Source organism: Dermacentor andersoni, chromosome 4 (genome assembly GCF_023375885.2).
Source record: "Dermacentor andersoni chromosome 4, qqDerAnde1_hic_scaffold, whole genome shotgun sequence".
Taxonomy (NCBI): Eukaryota; Metazoa; Arthropoda; class Arachnida; order Ixodida; family Ixodidae; genus Dermacentor; species Dermacentor andersoni.
The window spans coordinates 160,779,482-160,795,102 of NC_092817.1; the positions used below are offsets into that span (position 1 = coordinate 160,779,482).

The window sequence follows — 15,621 nt, forward strand, 5'->3', positions numbered from 1 at the left end:
ATTCTCATTGTTTTGCTTCTTTTATGTACTATGTGATGCACCAGTGATATTGCTCTAGTGCTTTGAAATGTGTTAGACCTTTGCGTTCCGGTAAATGTTAATGGTACTCTAAGTTGGTTTATGGTGTTTAACGTCCCAAAGTGACTCGGGCTGTGAGAGACGCCATAGTGGATGGCTCGGGATAATTGCGACCAACGGCCAGATGGCTGGTGCGAAGAGAGCCAGAGAAGGTGACTCACAATAATGAAATGCTCAGCACCTTTTCGTGTCCAGGTGCAAGGATTTGTCACCTTGCGTCTAAGGTACCGACGGCTTCGGCATTGTCGCGGCCATTGATAACGATCAGCTCTGTCAACTAATCCCCTTGGGGTGTCGTATTGAGACTGATACTGCATTTGACAAATGAGGTGAATGATGTTTCCCCTATTAAGTGGTCTGGAGAAATCAAGACATTTAAGCTGCGTTTTGAGATGCTGGAGAGATTCCCGCAACCAGCATGATGTGAATCAACATCTTTTCGATTTAACGATGTATTCGTCACTGATGCTTGAGGGCTCCTGGCCGAAAGGCGACAATGAGTCCTGGCAGTACTGACACTGCAGCGTACACAAGCTTCTGTAAATAAATAGTAGTCTAGTCACCGATTCAGAGCATTTATTTGTTTGCATTTTTGTGCGTCCTGGCAGAGCACATACCCCAGATCCTGAGATTTTAGTTTATACTTCTGCTAAGTCCACTTGGAAAAGCAAGACGTTTAAGCCGCGTTTTGAGATGCTGGAGAGATTCCCGCAACCAGCATGATGTGAATCAACATCTTTTCGATTTAACGATGTATTCGTCACTGATGCTTGAGGGCTCCTGGCCGAAAGGCGACAATGAATCCTGGCAGTACTGACATTGCAGCGTACAAGAGCTTCCGTAAATGAATAGTAGTCTAGTCACCGATTCAGAGCATTTGTTTGTTTGCATTTTTGTGTGTCCTGGCAGAGCACATACCCCAGACCCTGGGATTTTAGTTTATACTTTTGCTAAGTCCAATAGGGAATAATACATTTTGTCAGTATGCCTTTGTAGCTTTATTATGCAACCATGCACGGCTAGTGCCAGCAGTGCCACTCTGTAGTAGTAAAAACACAGTAATGTGTTTGCCAATATTCATGTGAATTGCTGCTATACTTTCAAACAAATGCTCCCGTGTGCTTACAACAGACCGGTATATAATTGACTGTGTGTTGGAGATGTCTGTGCTAATACTTCAAATGTTTTTCTGGTGCAATATTTTTGTCTCTTTAAACATATTTACAAACGTCTCACAGCTGGGTACGAGTGGTGGCCCTGACTTTCATTTGTATTGTGTTTCAATGTTCATCTAAATTTCCATACAAGAGTTTCTGTATTGTGCCTCCACAGGAATGTCGGTATTGTGACACTTTACAATAAAAACTTCTACAGAAACATGCATGTCATTCAGGCTCTGGATTATCAACACTCCTCGGCAGTAATGTTGTGCTAGATATCTAGTTTAGTTTCACAGTTTAGTGTCAATATGACTGTCGTACAATTACTGTACCTTGAAAGATGCACGACATTTTTTTCATTTGCAATAATTGACATGGCTTTTGAGAAGCTTCCACTCTCAGCTCACGTGCAGGTACCAACGTATGTGAATTTAAAATGAACCACAGAAAATCGTATATTTTTAAAATGTATTTGTATTTACCATCCATCACATCACGTGCCAACTTATTATACAAAAAAACACCATGCCAGTGCCGCTACAGCTGCTGCTATGCTGCATTCCCCATAAGCCAACGTGTATGCGCCATTATCACCTGCAGCTTAAACATTGAAGAAAAGGTTGGCTTAGCCACTGAGAGAACGACCTAAGTGCTCTTTTGGAACCATTACAACTAAGCATGCATAGTAGACAAACATTCAGTGATGTCAGCCTCAGCCCAGCATATTCAAAAGGCTGCTTTTTCGCCCAACAAATTTATCAAAATGAGCATTCAAACTAACTCTGTGTCTGGATTACTTGGCTCAATAATGGGTGGCTGAAGGTTCGCAAGAATGCAGCACATCCGCATTATGTCACTCATGTGGGGAATCAGATCAATAGGCACCCTTGAATTCACTATGCCAAACATTTTCAGTCTCTGTATAGCTCTTTCAACATGTATACGCACTTGTGCGACATGATAGGTTTGCTCCAGCTCTTCATGGGTGAATTGAACATTTCCTTTCGAAAATGGTGGTAGCACAATAATTCCCTTCTGGCTTTCAGTGGGTGCTTTAATTCCAGGAAAACCCTTGTCCGCTAAAATAACATCTCCTGGTTCTATGCGATCAAGAAACCCTGACTCCAGTGTAATGTGAGTGTCTGAGGCGCGGCCACCATACGCCTGTGACACAAAGGTGACTGTTCCATTTGGCAATATACCTATCAAAAACTTCAACGTGTAGCCACCTTTGTAATGCGAAAACAGGGCACGTTTCTGTTCCGTGGTGGGTGGTTCTTCTGTGCGAAGCTCTGTGCAATCAATTATGTAGCGGCAGCGTGGGAAGTGCAGCTTAAAACATGTGGGCATCGTGGCTTGTACTGCTCCAAGCGATGGCTCCGGTATCCATTTCTGCATTGCATTTAACAGATTAGTTAATACAAAGTAGAATATGCGGCTAACTGTCGTGCGATGAAGGCCAAAAAGCAGTGCAATGCTGGCGAATGAAACGCCCAGCTTCATTTTCATCAGGAATATGGACAACTTCTGGAAAATCGGCGCGTCCATTTCTCTCACAACAATGGGTGAAAGCACAGACAATAACAGAGAAAAGACGTTTGCGCTAACACCACACAGTTCACGAAAGGCATCCTTTCTCTGGATCAGAGAATTGTAGCCAAGAAATGCACAGCTGCGCTCGTTCGGTCCGATAGCTGTCGATCTCACAGAGGCACTTGCTTGTACACCTTTCTCAACAATGCTGGTATGGCAAACTTGTGTAGATGCGGCGCCTTCTGCTGTCACAGAGAGGAACAGAGTGCAAACACCTCCGTTAAAGTCTGCATCTGTCTGGGTCATCTGAAAAGTTGTAGAAAAGCATCTCGTCAAGCTTTGTTTTAAGTGCTTGGGAAGAACTTGAACGCATTGAAATGTTGCGTTAATCTCAAGCAAAAGAATAATGTCTTGGTTGACAGGAATAATTGAGTGATGAGATATTAGTTAAGTGGAGTCGCGATCGAATACATGTTCCCTGCCATTAGGACCACTTATGATCATTGGTGCATGAAATGAAATGCCTCGAAACACTGCTTGAATTAAGACACAACACAGTGCTTCCAGTAAACTGGGGGTGTGGCCTGAGGGTGGTACATCAGGGCAAGTGTCACTCCCAAATAATTTTTTTTCTGTTTACTTTGGGACACCGAGCACGAGAGGTAAACACCTGTCTACCCAGCACCTATTCCGTGTCAAGGGCGTGCCTCGTCCAAAATTTCTGGCTAGGCCACTGACGCAAACGAAACACGCCTGAAGGCTAGTCTCTCGTGATAATAATAAACATATAACACGTCTGCTCACCACGGATGCGGATGTGCCCGTTTCTTCCGGTAATGCAATGATTTCGTCGGCGAAGTCAGTCGAGGAGTTCTCTGCAGTCGCCGTGATTGCGCTCTTGGATGTCGGCGCTTGAAGCACTGCGCGACGTCGCTGAACCCTATAAAAAAAACAGCTGTAAGCCCGCTTAATGAATACTGCAATACATTTTCAGTTTTCATGGAGGCGCAACAATTTCTTTGAACTATCGGTTCAGCCGCGCTTCAAAGTCGTAAAGAACTGTAGCATCGCAGCAATTTTTTTCACAGCCTATTCTAACCACTTCACGGGTAACCTTTCTATTAATAACACTCACCTCTTATATCTGTCGAGCTTTGATGCCGGTAGTACTGCATCACTTCTTTTGTAACACGGCGGAAACACAGTTGGCACATAGGCGGGATGGCCGGCAATCGTGCTCGCTTTGTTACCGACAAAGTGAGCGCTGCAGATGACTGTCCTGCGTTGCACTGGCTGCCACAAATCTCCATTCGGGCTAAAAATAATAAAAGAAAACAAGGGAACCAACAATGTGTTAATATTACCTTGAGAGAAAGCGATAGAAACCGCGCGAAGACATGACGCGCTTGCTTACCGGGTGCGCCGAACGGCAGCGATCCAACGTTGTCGCCGATCAGCCTCGTACGATTTCCAAGGAAAGTGATAAAACTGCACCTTCGGCAGTTTCCCTGCCGTGTTCTTGTAGCTGTTATGACATCCGCACACGCAACAGTAGATAGAGGTCGACTGTTTTCGCCGTGTACACACGCTTGCGTTGCTAGGGGCCATCGTCCACCTGCTGCGGCTAGGCGCGGCTGTGCGGATGGAACAGGGACATTTCGCCAGCCGCCGCCGCAGTGGCGCTGCAGGTCTGATTTGAATAGGGTGCCTCGATGTCCTCCTCGCCCGCCGCTCCGTTCAGGGTGGAGACAAGTGCGTCGTCTGCTACGGCGTCCGCCATGTTCTTGCCCGCTGCGAGCGGCGCGTTGTTGGCGCGCGTGTGGATGAGCGGTTTGACGGAAGCAATGCGCTTGTTTGATTACTTCGATTACGAATTTCTCTACTATTAAGAAATATTTTTGCACCGAAAAAATATGTGCGCCTTCCCTAGGGTCCCTCTTTTATGCCTGCTCAACTTCCTGTTTCTATTTAGTGTCGTTTTAATGCTGTCGTCTGGAAGTACCCTCGTAAAACGCGTTGCAACCATTGATCAGCGTCCTGGCGTGTTTTGTTTACGAACTGTAAATACAGAAATTAAGTTGCGCGGGAATCCCTTTGTTTTACAGTGGGAAATGATCCGTTAAACACAAGCGTTCATAGAGGAATGCAAAAATTGCTACGCTGCCTGCATTTCTGTTCTTCGCGAAGAGTTACGCCGTGAGCCTGTGTTGCTTGTGAGCATGTTGGTATGCAGCCCTGGAAATTCCTATTGCATAAGAAGATGCCGGCGGTAAAAAAACGAGGTCAGTAAGTGACGAGTAGATACGTGATTTCGGTCACGATGTTTGGGTCGCCATGCAGGTTTTTATTATGTCAGCTGTCAGGAGGTGTCAATTGCCACAGGTCTTTCGTAGATCTCAGACCAATGACCAGAAACTACAATGAAGCCTTGAATTAACTTGAACAAAATAAATTAGAATGTCAGCTTGCAGCTCAGTTTGATAAGTTGGAAAAAAAGCGGATACCTTGTACAGACATAAGGTGAAAAATCAGCACGCACAGCAAAGTAAGAATAAACACATGAATGAAAACTATATTAAAAGAGTAACACAAATGAAACGAAAGTTTTTGAATTCTGGCGATATGCATTAAAATTTAATTTCAGTGTTCACTGTAGGCTCACTCCTGCACACGTCTTGCTTGCATGCCCGTCAAGTCCCGTTGCCGCGGCTTGACGCAGGTGCACACGCAGCCTCAGTCTCGCGTAGTTTGACACAAGGAGCTTTTCCACTGTTTCTTTGTGTTCCTGACAGGCGCACGTTACGCCCCACCGCAACATCTTTGTCAAGTATGCGGTTACAGCCTTCAAAGGAGATTTCATGGTGAAAACGCTTTCCGTCCAGGCGGTGATACCATTAAAATGTTCCTCGCAAGATTTAAGAACCAGCATGACTGCATCGCTTGGGTAATGAAGGTTGCTGCCTTCAGAGACGTATTCCTTGAGGGACGTCAAGTACGCATGCTCATTGCTGCTTGAGCCTAACAATGCGGGCTTGCACTGCTCGCAGTGGCCAATAGATTTGAGGATCCCTTTTATAAGAAACCCACCGATATGAAACAAAATCTCGCACTCAGCTGATGTTACCTCTTCGACAAAGGGGATCTCCGAGTCATCGATAGCTTCAATCTCGGCTGCCGTTTGTTCTTGCATACCTGCCGACAGCAGGTCGATCAGGTACTGTGCGTCATCGACATCGTAGCTAGTCGTTGACGGTGTGTGGAAGAATTGGCTGACACAAACAAGCTTCAACGCACACTTCACATCGTAGGCGCTTGGAACAGGCTTCCTGAGACGTATAACCGAAAATAGATTTTCCAAGCAGTCCTGGAGCAATCGGCTCGTGAGGAAGAACTTGTAGCCTTCACTTCTTAGAAGGACATCCTGCAGGCGAATGATCACAGATGTGGCTATCAAGAAACCCGCCTGTGAGGGCTTCCATTGGGATGTGCTCCCCATGTTTGTTCCCCGAATGGTCTCAGACGCCAAGCACAATACGTCTATGGCTGCGTGATATTTGTCCATGTGTTCAAGACTCAAGGCAGTTGATGGGTGTCGTGATGACATAAGAGCATACCACTTAAAGACAAGCTCTAAAAACCACGCTGTAGTTTCCGCCTCCGGATCCAAGATCTTCTGCTTTATCAAGTACCGAATCCCGGCAGGAGCTTCTCGAAAAAACTGAACGGCCACTCCCACCTTCATCTTCGTAAAATGCCCGTTCGACACGTGGATGTCCGAGAGCTTTGGCGCGACTTTCAGCTCCCGTTTTTTGTCAAAGCCTACCACTGCGCGCACGTGCTCAAGTTTTACTTCCCTTGAGGGTAGGTCATGTTGACACTTGGTTGCATCACTAATGGTGAAAACGACAGAACTCAAAAGTTGGCCCCTGATATTCTTAAGTACGTGTGCAGCATCTGCAGTGAAGAAGAGTTCTTTGTCTTCTAGACAAGGATGTGGTATCGAGCATATGGTGTTGGAGTTCCTGTGGCTAGAGAAGCGAAATTCACGCCACATTGCCCTGTTGGAAGAACCCATATCCGAAGTGACGACGCGGATCCTCAGGGAGATATCTGCGCAAACTTTCACGATATTCAATATGTAGTCTTTGAGAATAAGGCCGTCTATGCTCCTTTCAGTAAAGTGATAGGCAATCACTTGTTTCCACCGCCGGTTAAGACCCCCTATCATGAACACCAAGGCATGGTGGGCAGGTTCATCCGGCTTTGCAGGTAAAGTTGTTCCCCCAAGAACAACATCTTCAGCGCGATCAAGCTCATAGTCCCTGGCAATCTCCATCTCGTCTAGTAGCAGAACACAGTCTTTTTCAATGTCTTGCATACCCTCCGCTTTCGTTTTTAGCAGGTCAATCACGTCAGTCAGGATACCGGGCAGAAAACTGAGTGCCTGTAGGCGACGCGCCAGAGTTCTGTTAGTTGGCAGCGGGTACCCGAGTTTCCTTAAGGTTTCATAGCCGGACGTCCCGCATGAAAATTTAATTTGAAGTGCTTGCTTAACACTTTGCGGAGACCAAGTACTCCCTTTGTTGCTATTGCGCGACAGTGCCTGTATTTGGTCTTCGTTAAGGAACTTGATGTTCTTTCCGAATGTTTCAATGTTACCTTCGAGCTTCTTAACTTTTTTTCGGAGACCTTGGATTGTTGAGTTTGCCTGGGTATGCAATTCTTGAAGTTCGCAGTATTTTCGTGTCAGGTCTGCGAGCTGCTTACTTAATTCTGCGCAAGAGGTACAAGCAGACTGCAGGTCAGAGGCCCCGGCATTCATTCCACTGGCTGAGACTTGCAGACCTGCTTCGTCTGTTACCAGTGCACTTGAGCTGGCGTCGTGTGGGCTGCAATTCTGTCCTTGAGTCAGCTCAAACCTGCCTGGTGACGACATTGGGTCCATCGCAGCTTCATGATCATCAGTGGCTATGTCGTGTTGATCTTCAAGTAGGGCCGAGAGGACAGCGGGTCCGGTCCTATCCTTTGGTGCCTTTCTGTGACGAGGCAAAGCTGCGAAATGAAAGGATATCATCAAAATGCATCCCATAAACAGCATTATGCAACAGCGGTACATGCCACGAACGACTTTCTTAATGTCTTTTCACTTTTCTGTCGAAAGCACCGCTTGTTACATTCGTTACACGCTTAGAACTCCTGTAGAGCGACAAAATGTCATTTTCGGTCAGGGTCACTAATTTTTCGTGCCCGGCGCCCTTGTTCTCATATATATATATATATATATATATATATATATATATACATATATATATATATATATATATATATATATATATATATATATATATATATATATATATATATATATATATATATAAGTTACGTAGCAACAGCTTAAGAACGACCCCTCCCCCACCTCCTACCGAGAGATGAAAATGGAACACGCTGAAAAATTGAACAACTTACGTCTGAAGGAAAACACTGTCGGCACCGCATTTGGCTTTAGTTTTTTCCATCCGTCTGCTCTGTTTTGCTCGAAGCTGTCCTCTTCGAAATGAGCCTGCGCGTTCATAGAAAGTCGTAAAATTTATTTCCTTCGCAAGATATGACCAATGTTCACACGCCTACAATTGCTGTGTTTCGTACGTTCCTAAACATTTTCCGAACTTTACTGCAGCTGCTACATTTAAAACCGCACTATTATGTTATGCAAACAATTCCACACGTGCGAGTAACGTCCAAGTAACGTTAATTAGCAATGGTTATACTACAGGCTGCCAGAACACTGTCGAACTTTGGGCGCACCATTTTTTTCCAACCAGCTTTTTCCTGGTTGTCCTGCACCGTCCGGAAGGGCGAGAGGAACGACTCAAATTGATTCGCATGCAGCACCGAAAAGCTGAAAAACATCAACGAACGCGCAACACACCACGCCATAAACAACACAGACGCGCACATAGGTTTTCGGAACATGACGGGGACAGTCAAGATGTTATTTTTTGTAAACACTTTAATGTTACTGCTACTAGTTTGCTTAACTGGTAATCTACTTGTCAGCCCAATGTTAACTACCAGGAAACATTATACGCAATCTACTTCGATCATCACTAGCGCTTAAGAAAGTCCACGTCGGAAAAATAATTCCCACGAAGCGCCTCAGTACTCACACTGCATATGCACGAGGTGTTCGTGGGCTGCCATTTGTCCCGCTTGATCCTTGCAGTCCACAAAATTCTTCTTTTTGTATCTCTTGGGAACTGAAACATTCGCCAACCATTCCTCGAGTGATTACTGCACAACGGCACGCAGCAGCCGGGCATTTTGTGCCGACGACACCCAGCGAACTCGTCGCAGCAACGTCCTACCACCTGCTCCGTGCAGCGCGCGCGGCGGGCATGAACATGGCGGCGGTGGCTAGAACGAACCGGTTCTGGCGGCACCGGCGCCGTCAAAGAATGTCTCCACCCTGAACGGAGCGGCGGGCGAGGAGGACATCGAGGCACCCTAGATTTGAAACAGCAGCGCTCGAGGCCTATATTTCCCATTTACTGGCTATTTCAATCTGCGGCAACTGCGCCTTCTTTGCCTGCCTGTGCTCTCGCGATGCTTTCTGTCGTTGGGCGATCGCTTCTCGTATCTATCTGTTCTACCAGCTTTTCGGTTTCTTTGTTCCTTTCCAACGAACTTATTCTTTCTCTTCCTGTATTGCTGTCGTTACTACACTTATAAGCTCACTTCTTCCTCGACTTTGTGACTATATTTGCTACTCGGTCAGCGTTCAAATTTGGACTGGTTTTACAGTCCTTACTCTCTTTCCCAACTACATATCTAATTTTCGAAGTGATGCGTTTACTGTCGCTCCCTATGCTGTTTATATACCCTTCCTCGTCAATGATCACAACTAGTCTAGCACCCTCTCACTTGAGTTCCCTGTATAAGTGCGCAAGGGGGAGCGCGCGCATTCCATTCGCGGATTTCACGAGAGCGATCTCATTCAGAACGCCGCGCTCCGTCCTTGATCCGGCCGAGCGCGTGCGATCTGCCATTGGAATTCAACATAAGAGACCGAGCTCCTATCCCGTGCTGTTTGCATTCTCTCGTTTGACTTTCTCTTCCCCTGCCCGCCGCCCCTCCTAAAACTAGACCCTTTTTTGAAGTCCTTGGAATCGGAACAATGCCACCATTCTCGGAACCTTGGTGTTGCTGTCAAAACAGAATTTTGAGTGTAGTGGCTTCATTCCCTTATTTTGTGGGCAGTCGAAAGGGGGTTGCCACAAGCTGCCTCAAGCGCGAGGGATTTGAACGCTACATGGCTGTCAACACGGCCGTCCGACGAGCGCGTCTAACTCACCGTGACGGAGGATATCTGAAGTGAAGTGATTATAGGTGGGGTGGCATCCCTGTTAAAAAAACACGTGCGCCAGACAGCTTGGTTGGTCGGTCCTTCCTCCACCGACTGGTCATGGAAGCCATCGAAGCAGGTGCATATACCAGAGACTAATCTACAGTAGGCGAAGCGCGGTTTCCGTTGATTTTTTTTTTCGCCCTAAATTTGTTTCTCCCTGACTGGCAGCCAGCTGCTCGCACGTGGTCAGCCTCAAACGTGTTTGCCCCGGTCCTATGCACGCTCACCTTTTTTTTTTGGATGTGTGCACGTACGAACTCAAGGCGACCTGTCGAAAAAGCGGGAATAAGAATGTGCACCGCGAGAAAGCAATATCTACCATCCAAGCAGCAGGGTGAAAGATGCGCCCGTTTGTTTATATAAATTATATTCCGCGGCGTGCCTGTAGAGAATGCCGGGCCGTCACCGCACGAATACTAAAGTTAATATCGAGATGAGATAGGCGAAAGGCTGGACGGCGATAATTGTAGCAAAAGCTGAATGTATCAAGCACACTAGGCGAAATAATTGTCTACGTCCTGTTTATGAGGCAAAGCTAATAAACATCGCCACCATCGTGTCTGCAATGTGATGTCACACTTTTCGTTAGCTCGAGTATCTGTGACTTGCAACACACACACAGTCACAGATATATATATATATATATATATATATATATATATATATAGAGAGAGAGAGAGAGAGAGAGAGAGCGGCGCACGGCCCACCTACACGATGACGCGGTCGCTTGTAGATGAAGTGGACAACCCCCATGAAGCATGGCTTCATAATTTCTCTGAGTCGTACGAACTGAATCTTGTAGTGGGCGACTGGAACATTTCAGTGGTTTTAGGCCCACTCGTCACAACGCCACTCGTCATAGGTCCCCTTATCGTACGTAACCTTACGTAAAGGAAGGCCGACTTCTCGGAGGGCATGTCGCACGAGGACTTCTCGTACCACCAGTAAATTTGTCCCACGGATATCTCGAGTTCGGAGGTGGGTTGACGATGCGGGTTATTTAGGTGTTGTACAACGATCAGTTTGCCCGTTTTTTTTCCAGAGGGTGTTCGAGCACTACGGCACCGTTCGATGCTCGTTGGCACTCCTGCGCTTGCCTTAACTTCCAGCGCCTGTGATCACTACGGAGACGGACACGTTTAGCCACGATCAAAGGGGTCGGATGCGGCTTGGTGTGGGTGGCCGCGCCATTTCTGCACCAAACGTGTCGAACGCGTGGGAGGCCAAAGCCAAGGAAGAGTGGAATTTCTGCTGCGAATCGCACACTTGTAGGCCTCATAACACTTGATGAGCATGGGGTTGAATTTGATGGATTATACGTACTAAGGCGTAGCGAGCTCTCTTAATGGTGACCACTCCTGATCGGATGGACAAAGGCATACTGCCGAGACAGGCCTCTCTGAACGCCGCTTGTCCGGCTCAATTTAGCGCTGATTGTATCATGCGTGACGCAGCAAGGGCTGATTCTACGCACGCGAAACATGCATGGTCGCGTAACGGCGTCGCTCATTTCCGCAACGGTGCAAAGTAAGGTGCCTGAGTCTAGCACGATCGCAAATATGTAGGCGACAGTGCCGGAACGAGTTTTCTTTACATGCGCTTTTAGCAAGCCACAACTACTTTTTCAATGCTCGCAGCTGCGCGCCATCTGCTACAGTACATCGTGGTGAGGCCCGAAAGGCAATCCTTGCTGCCCAAGCAGTGGGTATTTAATACAGAAAGGATTACTTAGGTTAACGCTCTCCCGAAAGAAAAATCGGCTTCTGCTGTGGTTGTGTTGGACTTGGCTGTGTGCAGCCGACAACGCCTGCTTTCAAAAGTGTGTTTCCGTGGGTGTGGGTGTGGGTGTGGTCTGTGTAAGGAAGGGTGGCCAATGGGTTACAATGCCCCCCTTTCTGACAGTGGGAATGGTAGAAGTTCCCCCTTTGACACCCCCTTCCCCCGGTAAATACGCCTATGATAACTATACTAGGCTGCATTGATAAATTACTCATCAATAACCGACAAAACGTACATTTTTGTGTCATGGGAAATTTGCTCAGGCAGAAAAGAAGCAAGAATTAAAGACGGTTGGGGTGCCAAGTGTTAGTTCCCCGCATGGGTTTGTTGTCGTGCATGGGACTTTAACAGCATTTGCATGGCACCAATAAATTACTTTTAATTAAAATATACTACATTGACTTTTGTAAATAACAAAAGTACGACATAGCAAGTACTGAAATTTTTACGGCAACAAATGGTCCAAATACGAGAATATGCTATGAAATCGGTGAAATCGAACATGCGTACCAGTGGAATGTATCGGCAATAATTTTTTTATGGGCATAATTTACATTTTTCTGCTGAATAAACACTATATTTCTCAATGAATATTTTTGTTCTATTCCAGTTTCGAGCGGCTGGAAGAAGAAAAAAAAAGCTTCTTGCTGCCTCATTGCCCCGTTCAGTGCGTCTATAAAGACATCCGTGCGTCTGATGTAGCTTTCGCCTGGGAGTTATCCCCCAACGTGTAATTGATCACGTACCAAACAAATCTAATTGCAGTAAGTGCTCAGAAATGGTAAAGCGCTACAAGCATGCACAAAATATACAACTCTTCTTTCAATAACTCAGATAACCAGCTGCTTTCATGAGCGGTAGATGAGGATAGCTAAACCCATCTCCTAGGAAAAAAAAAAACCGCGTTATTCGCTATACGAAGTCAACAACTTGTCGAATGCTTTGGAAATATTTCCGTGTATGAAATTAATGTAGCAGTCATTTTTACATCGCCACGCTACTAGAGCAAATAACATTTTACAGCGAAGCTGTATACCTCTACCGTCCAAGGAAATTTTCGTGTCGTTGTAAGCAAAAAACTCCCCATACGTGGGCCGATCCAGAAGATAGCGCAATGCCGGGCCGACCCGCCGCGGAGGTGGAGCAGACATTAAGCACTCCCCATCCCAAGCAGCACACCAGCAATGGTCCAAGTATGGCCCAATCTTGGCAGAAATTGGTACCAATCTTCAACCAAAGTTGTCATATTGGCAAAGTGCAACCCAATCAAATGCTGGCCCAGAGTTAAAGCCAAGATTGGACCAATCTTATGCCAATTCAGCAGCCATTGTGCTGCCAGCGTAGGACCAGTGTTGGGCCATATCGTTGCCATTATTAATACCAGCGTAGGACCAGTTTTGAGCTATATCATGGCCATTATTATTGCCAGCTTTGAGTCAATGTCATTTGCATGACGAATATTGTAGATACGCTGGCTCTAGAGTACGCAGCCAATCTTACTGTGAACCTTTTCCTAGCGGCATTTGTTATAGCAATTGTCCCCATTACATCTTCCTCAATAGTAGCTAGGAAAGCTCGGCAAAAAAGATATTTCAAGAAGCAGAAGTCCTCTATACTTGCAAAAAGTAGTAAAAGAATACTGAAATCCACTTTTATGACCGCTTATTTGCGAATAAATTTGCACAAACAGCATTTTCCGTGGACCTAGATGGGTGACGCACGGTTATGTTCAAACAGTTTATTTAGAGGCAGTGCCCTCAGGATAGGAATTGGGCAAGGTGCCGAGGACGGCGGTTTGTCCAGGGGTTTCAGGGCAGGGACGTGTCGGTATAGGCAGAATGATCAGTGCTTGGATGACGGCGGGCTTGTACGGCCCCCGAGGAGCACGATAATGCGGCGATTTCGTTGCATTTGCTAACACTTGCCATAGCGACTTCACCATTACTTGGAGGAGATGCTTGCACTGTAAAATAAAAAGAAATATTATCAGAGACGTTGGTGTGACAAGTGTAGGTGGCAGTGTCCTCATTTGAAAAATCGCCATGCCGCAAGAATATAACTTTGAGCAGAGAGATCGAAGGGTGGAATCAAAAAATTTTCTTGCAGGAGATTTGTCAGATAACACTCTTTATTATTTGAACATATACGGCATATTTCGTAGAAGATGTAACAGCTAATATTTAGAACACATATATAAAATGCGCAGGATCCGTCGGCCTTGTTTACACCCCACACCTTGTCAGGGTAGCACAATATAATTGAAGAATTGCAGCGAAACCTGCGACATCACAAAAAGCATAGTTGCAGATAGGGTAGACACAATGCGGCCATCGTGCGAAATTTTTCGTGTCAAAAACGAGAAGTTCTGTCACGAAGCACTAGCAAAATAGGCATTTATTATACAAAAAGAAAGAAATACTGCCGGCTGGAAATGATGCTTGACCTAGAACAGTGAGAAGAAGCGGGGTTCCTCGTTATGACTAGCAGGATCAGGTAGCGCGCATGGCTTGATAAAATCAACGTCCTGGAATTTGGGTGCAATTCATAAACAGAGATTTACACGTGTTCTACTCCGCGCACTTTTAAAGGGCGGCGAAGAAAAAGAGCTATATAATTACAGGCACTTTACATTAGCCAGGGCTGTTTCAGTAATATATATACCGCGTGATATTGGTTGGGTTGGCAGCAGTTTATAACATTCATTTTCCGCAGGCAAGGAATGAATAAAATAAGAAAGGAAATTTGAGTGATTCTTTCGGCTGTGTGCTAACCTACTGCGATAGCAGCATTTTCCAGCTGTGAAGACCACAATTTCATTTTAGGTTGCCTACTTATTTCTGAAATATTTGAATAATTGCGTTCCGTCACTACTGGGACCTCGACAACGATCTAGCGCTGTAGAACGTTGCAATCGCCACCACGCATTGTTCTTTAGCCCGTCCAAAATGGATGCAGTGCTGAGCATGAATGAAAAAAAAATCAACGTTAAGGACGCATCGAAACCATAAGCAATGTTTGAATTTCAGCAGTAATGTACACACAAATTGTGAAATTAAAGAGCGAAAAGAAAGATCGTTGAGCAGCTGGACATAATTTTAAAGGCAAGAGTGTGCTGTAATTTAGCGCTTTGAAATTACCTTGCTTAACAACTTAATGCGTCGTTTCCTAATTCACTCCGTCGGGCTCCTTATAAAACGTATAACATACCCAAAACAAATGCACTCACCAATATAAGATCCACGCTTCTGTGTATCCCAGTGGATGGATGGATGGATGGTTGGATGGATGGATGGATGGATGGATGGATGGATGGATGGATGGATGGATGTATGGATGGATGGATGGCAGCTACACCCTTTGTAACTGGCTGCGGCTGGCGCCACCTAGCCTTTTACTCCTTCTGCTGTTTTTGTTCTGTATATCCCCTTCTCCTTAAACTTTAGTTTTCACTCCCCCTCCCCCCAAAATAAATATTTAAAACAGTACAGAAAACATTAGCTCCCCGATTTATGGTGTTATCCCTCCTTTGACTTCCTCCACCAATCCTTTAGCCTCCCATTCGCTACTGCCACGCTTTTCTCGTCTATTTGCGATCGTTACCTGGGTAAACCTAATGCCCCTTCCATATATGTCACTGTTCCGTCAGCCAGAGTAGGGCGAAGTTCT

At 45.8% G+C, this 15,621-nt stretch overlaps 1 protein-coding gene across 1 annotated transcript; it reads right to left on the bottom strand.

The window, feature by feature from the left end:
* Positions 1-1,694: 1,694 nt before the first annotated feature.
* Positions 1,695-4,449, bottom strand: LOC126537936 (uncharacterized). Its single transcript, XM_050185058.3, has 4 exons — positions 4,186-4,449; positions 3,907-4,086; positions 3,576-3,711; positions 1,695-3,077 (listed from the first exon to the last, which is right to left on the bottom strand). Exons 1-4 carry the CDS (start codon positions 4,377-4,379, stop codon positions 2,010-2,012), a joined length of 1,578 nt encoding a protein of 525 aa, XP_050041015.2. The 5' UTR covers positions 4,380-4,449; the 3' UTR covers positions 1,695-2,009.
* Between the last annotated feature and the right edge of the window lie 11,172 nt (positions 4,450-15,621).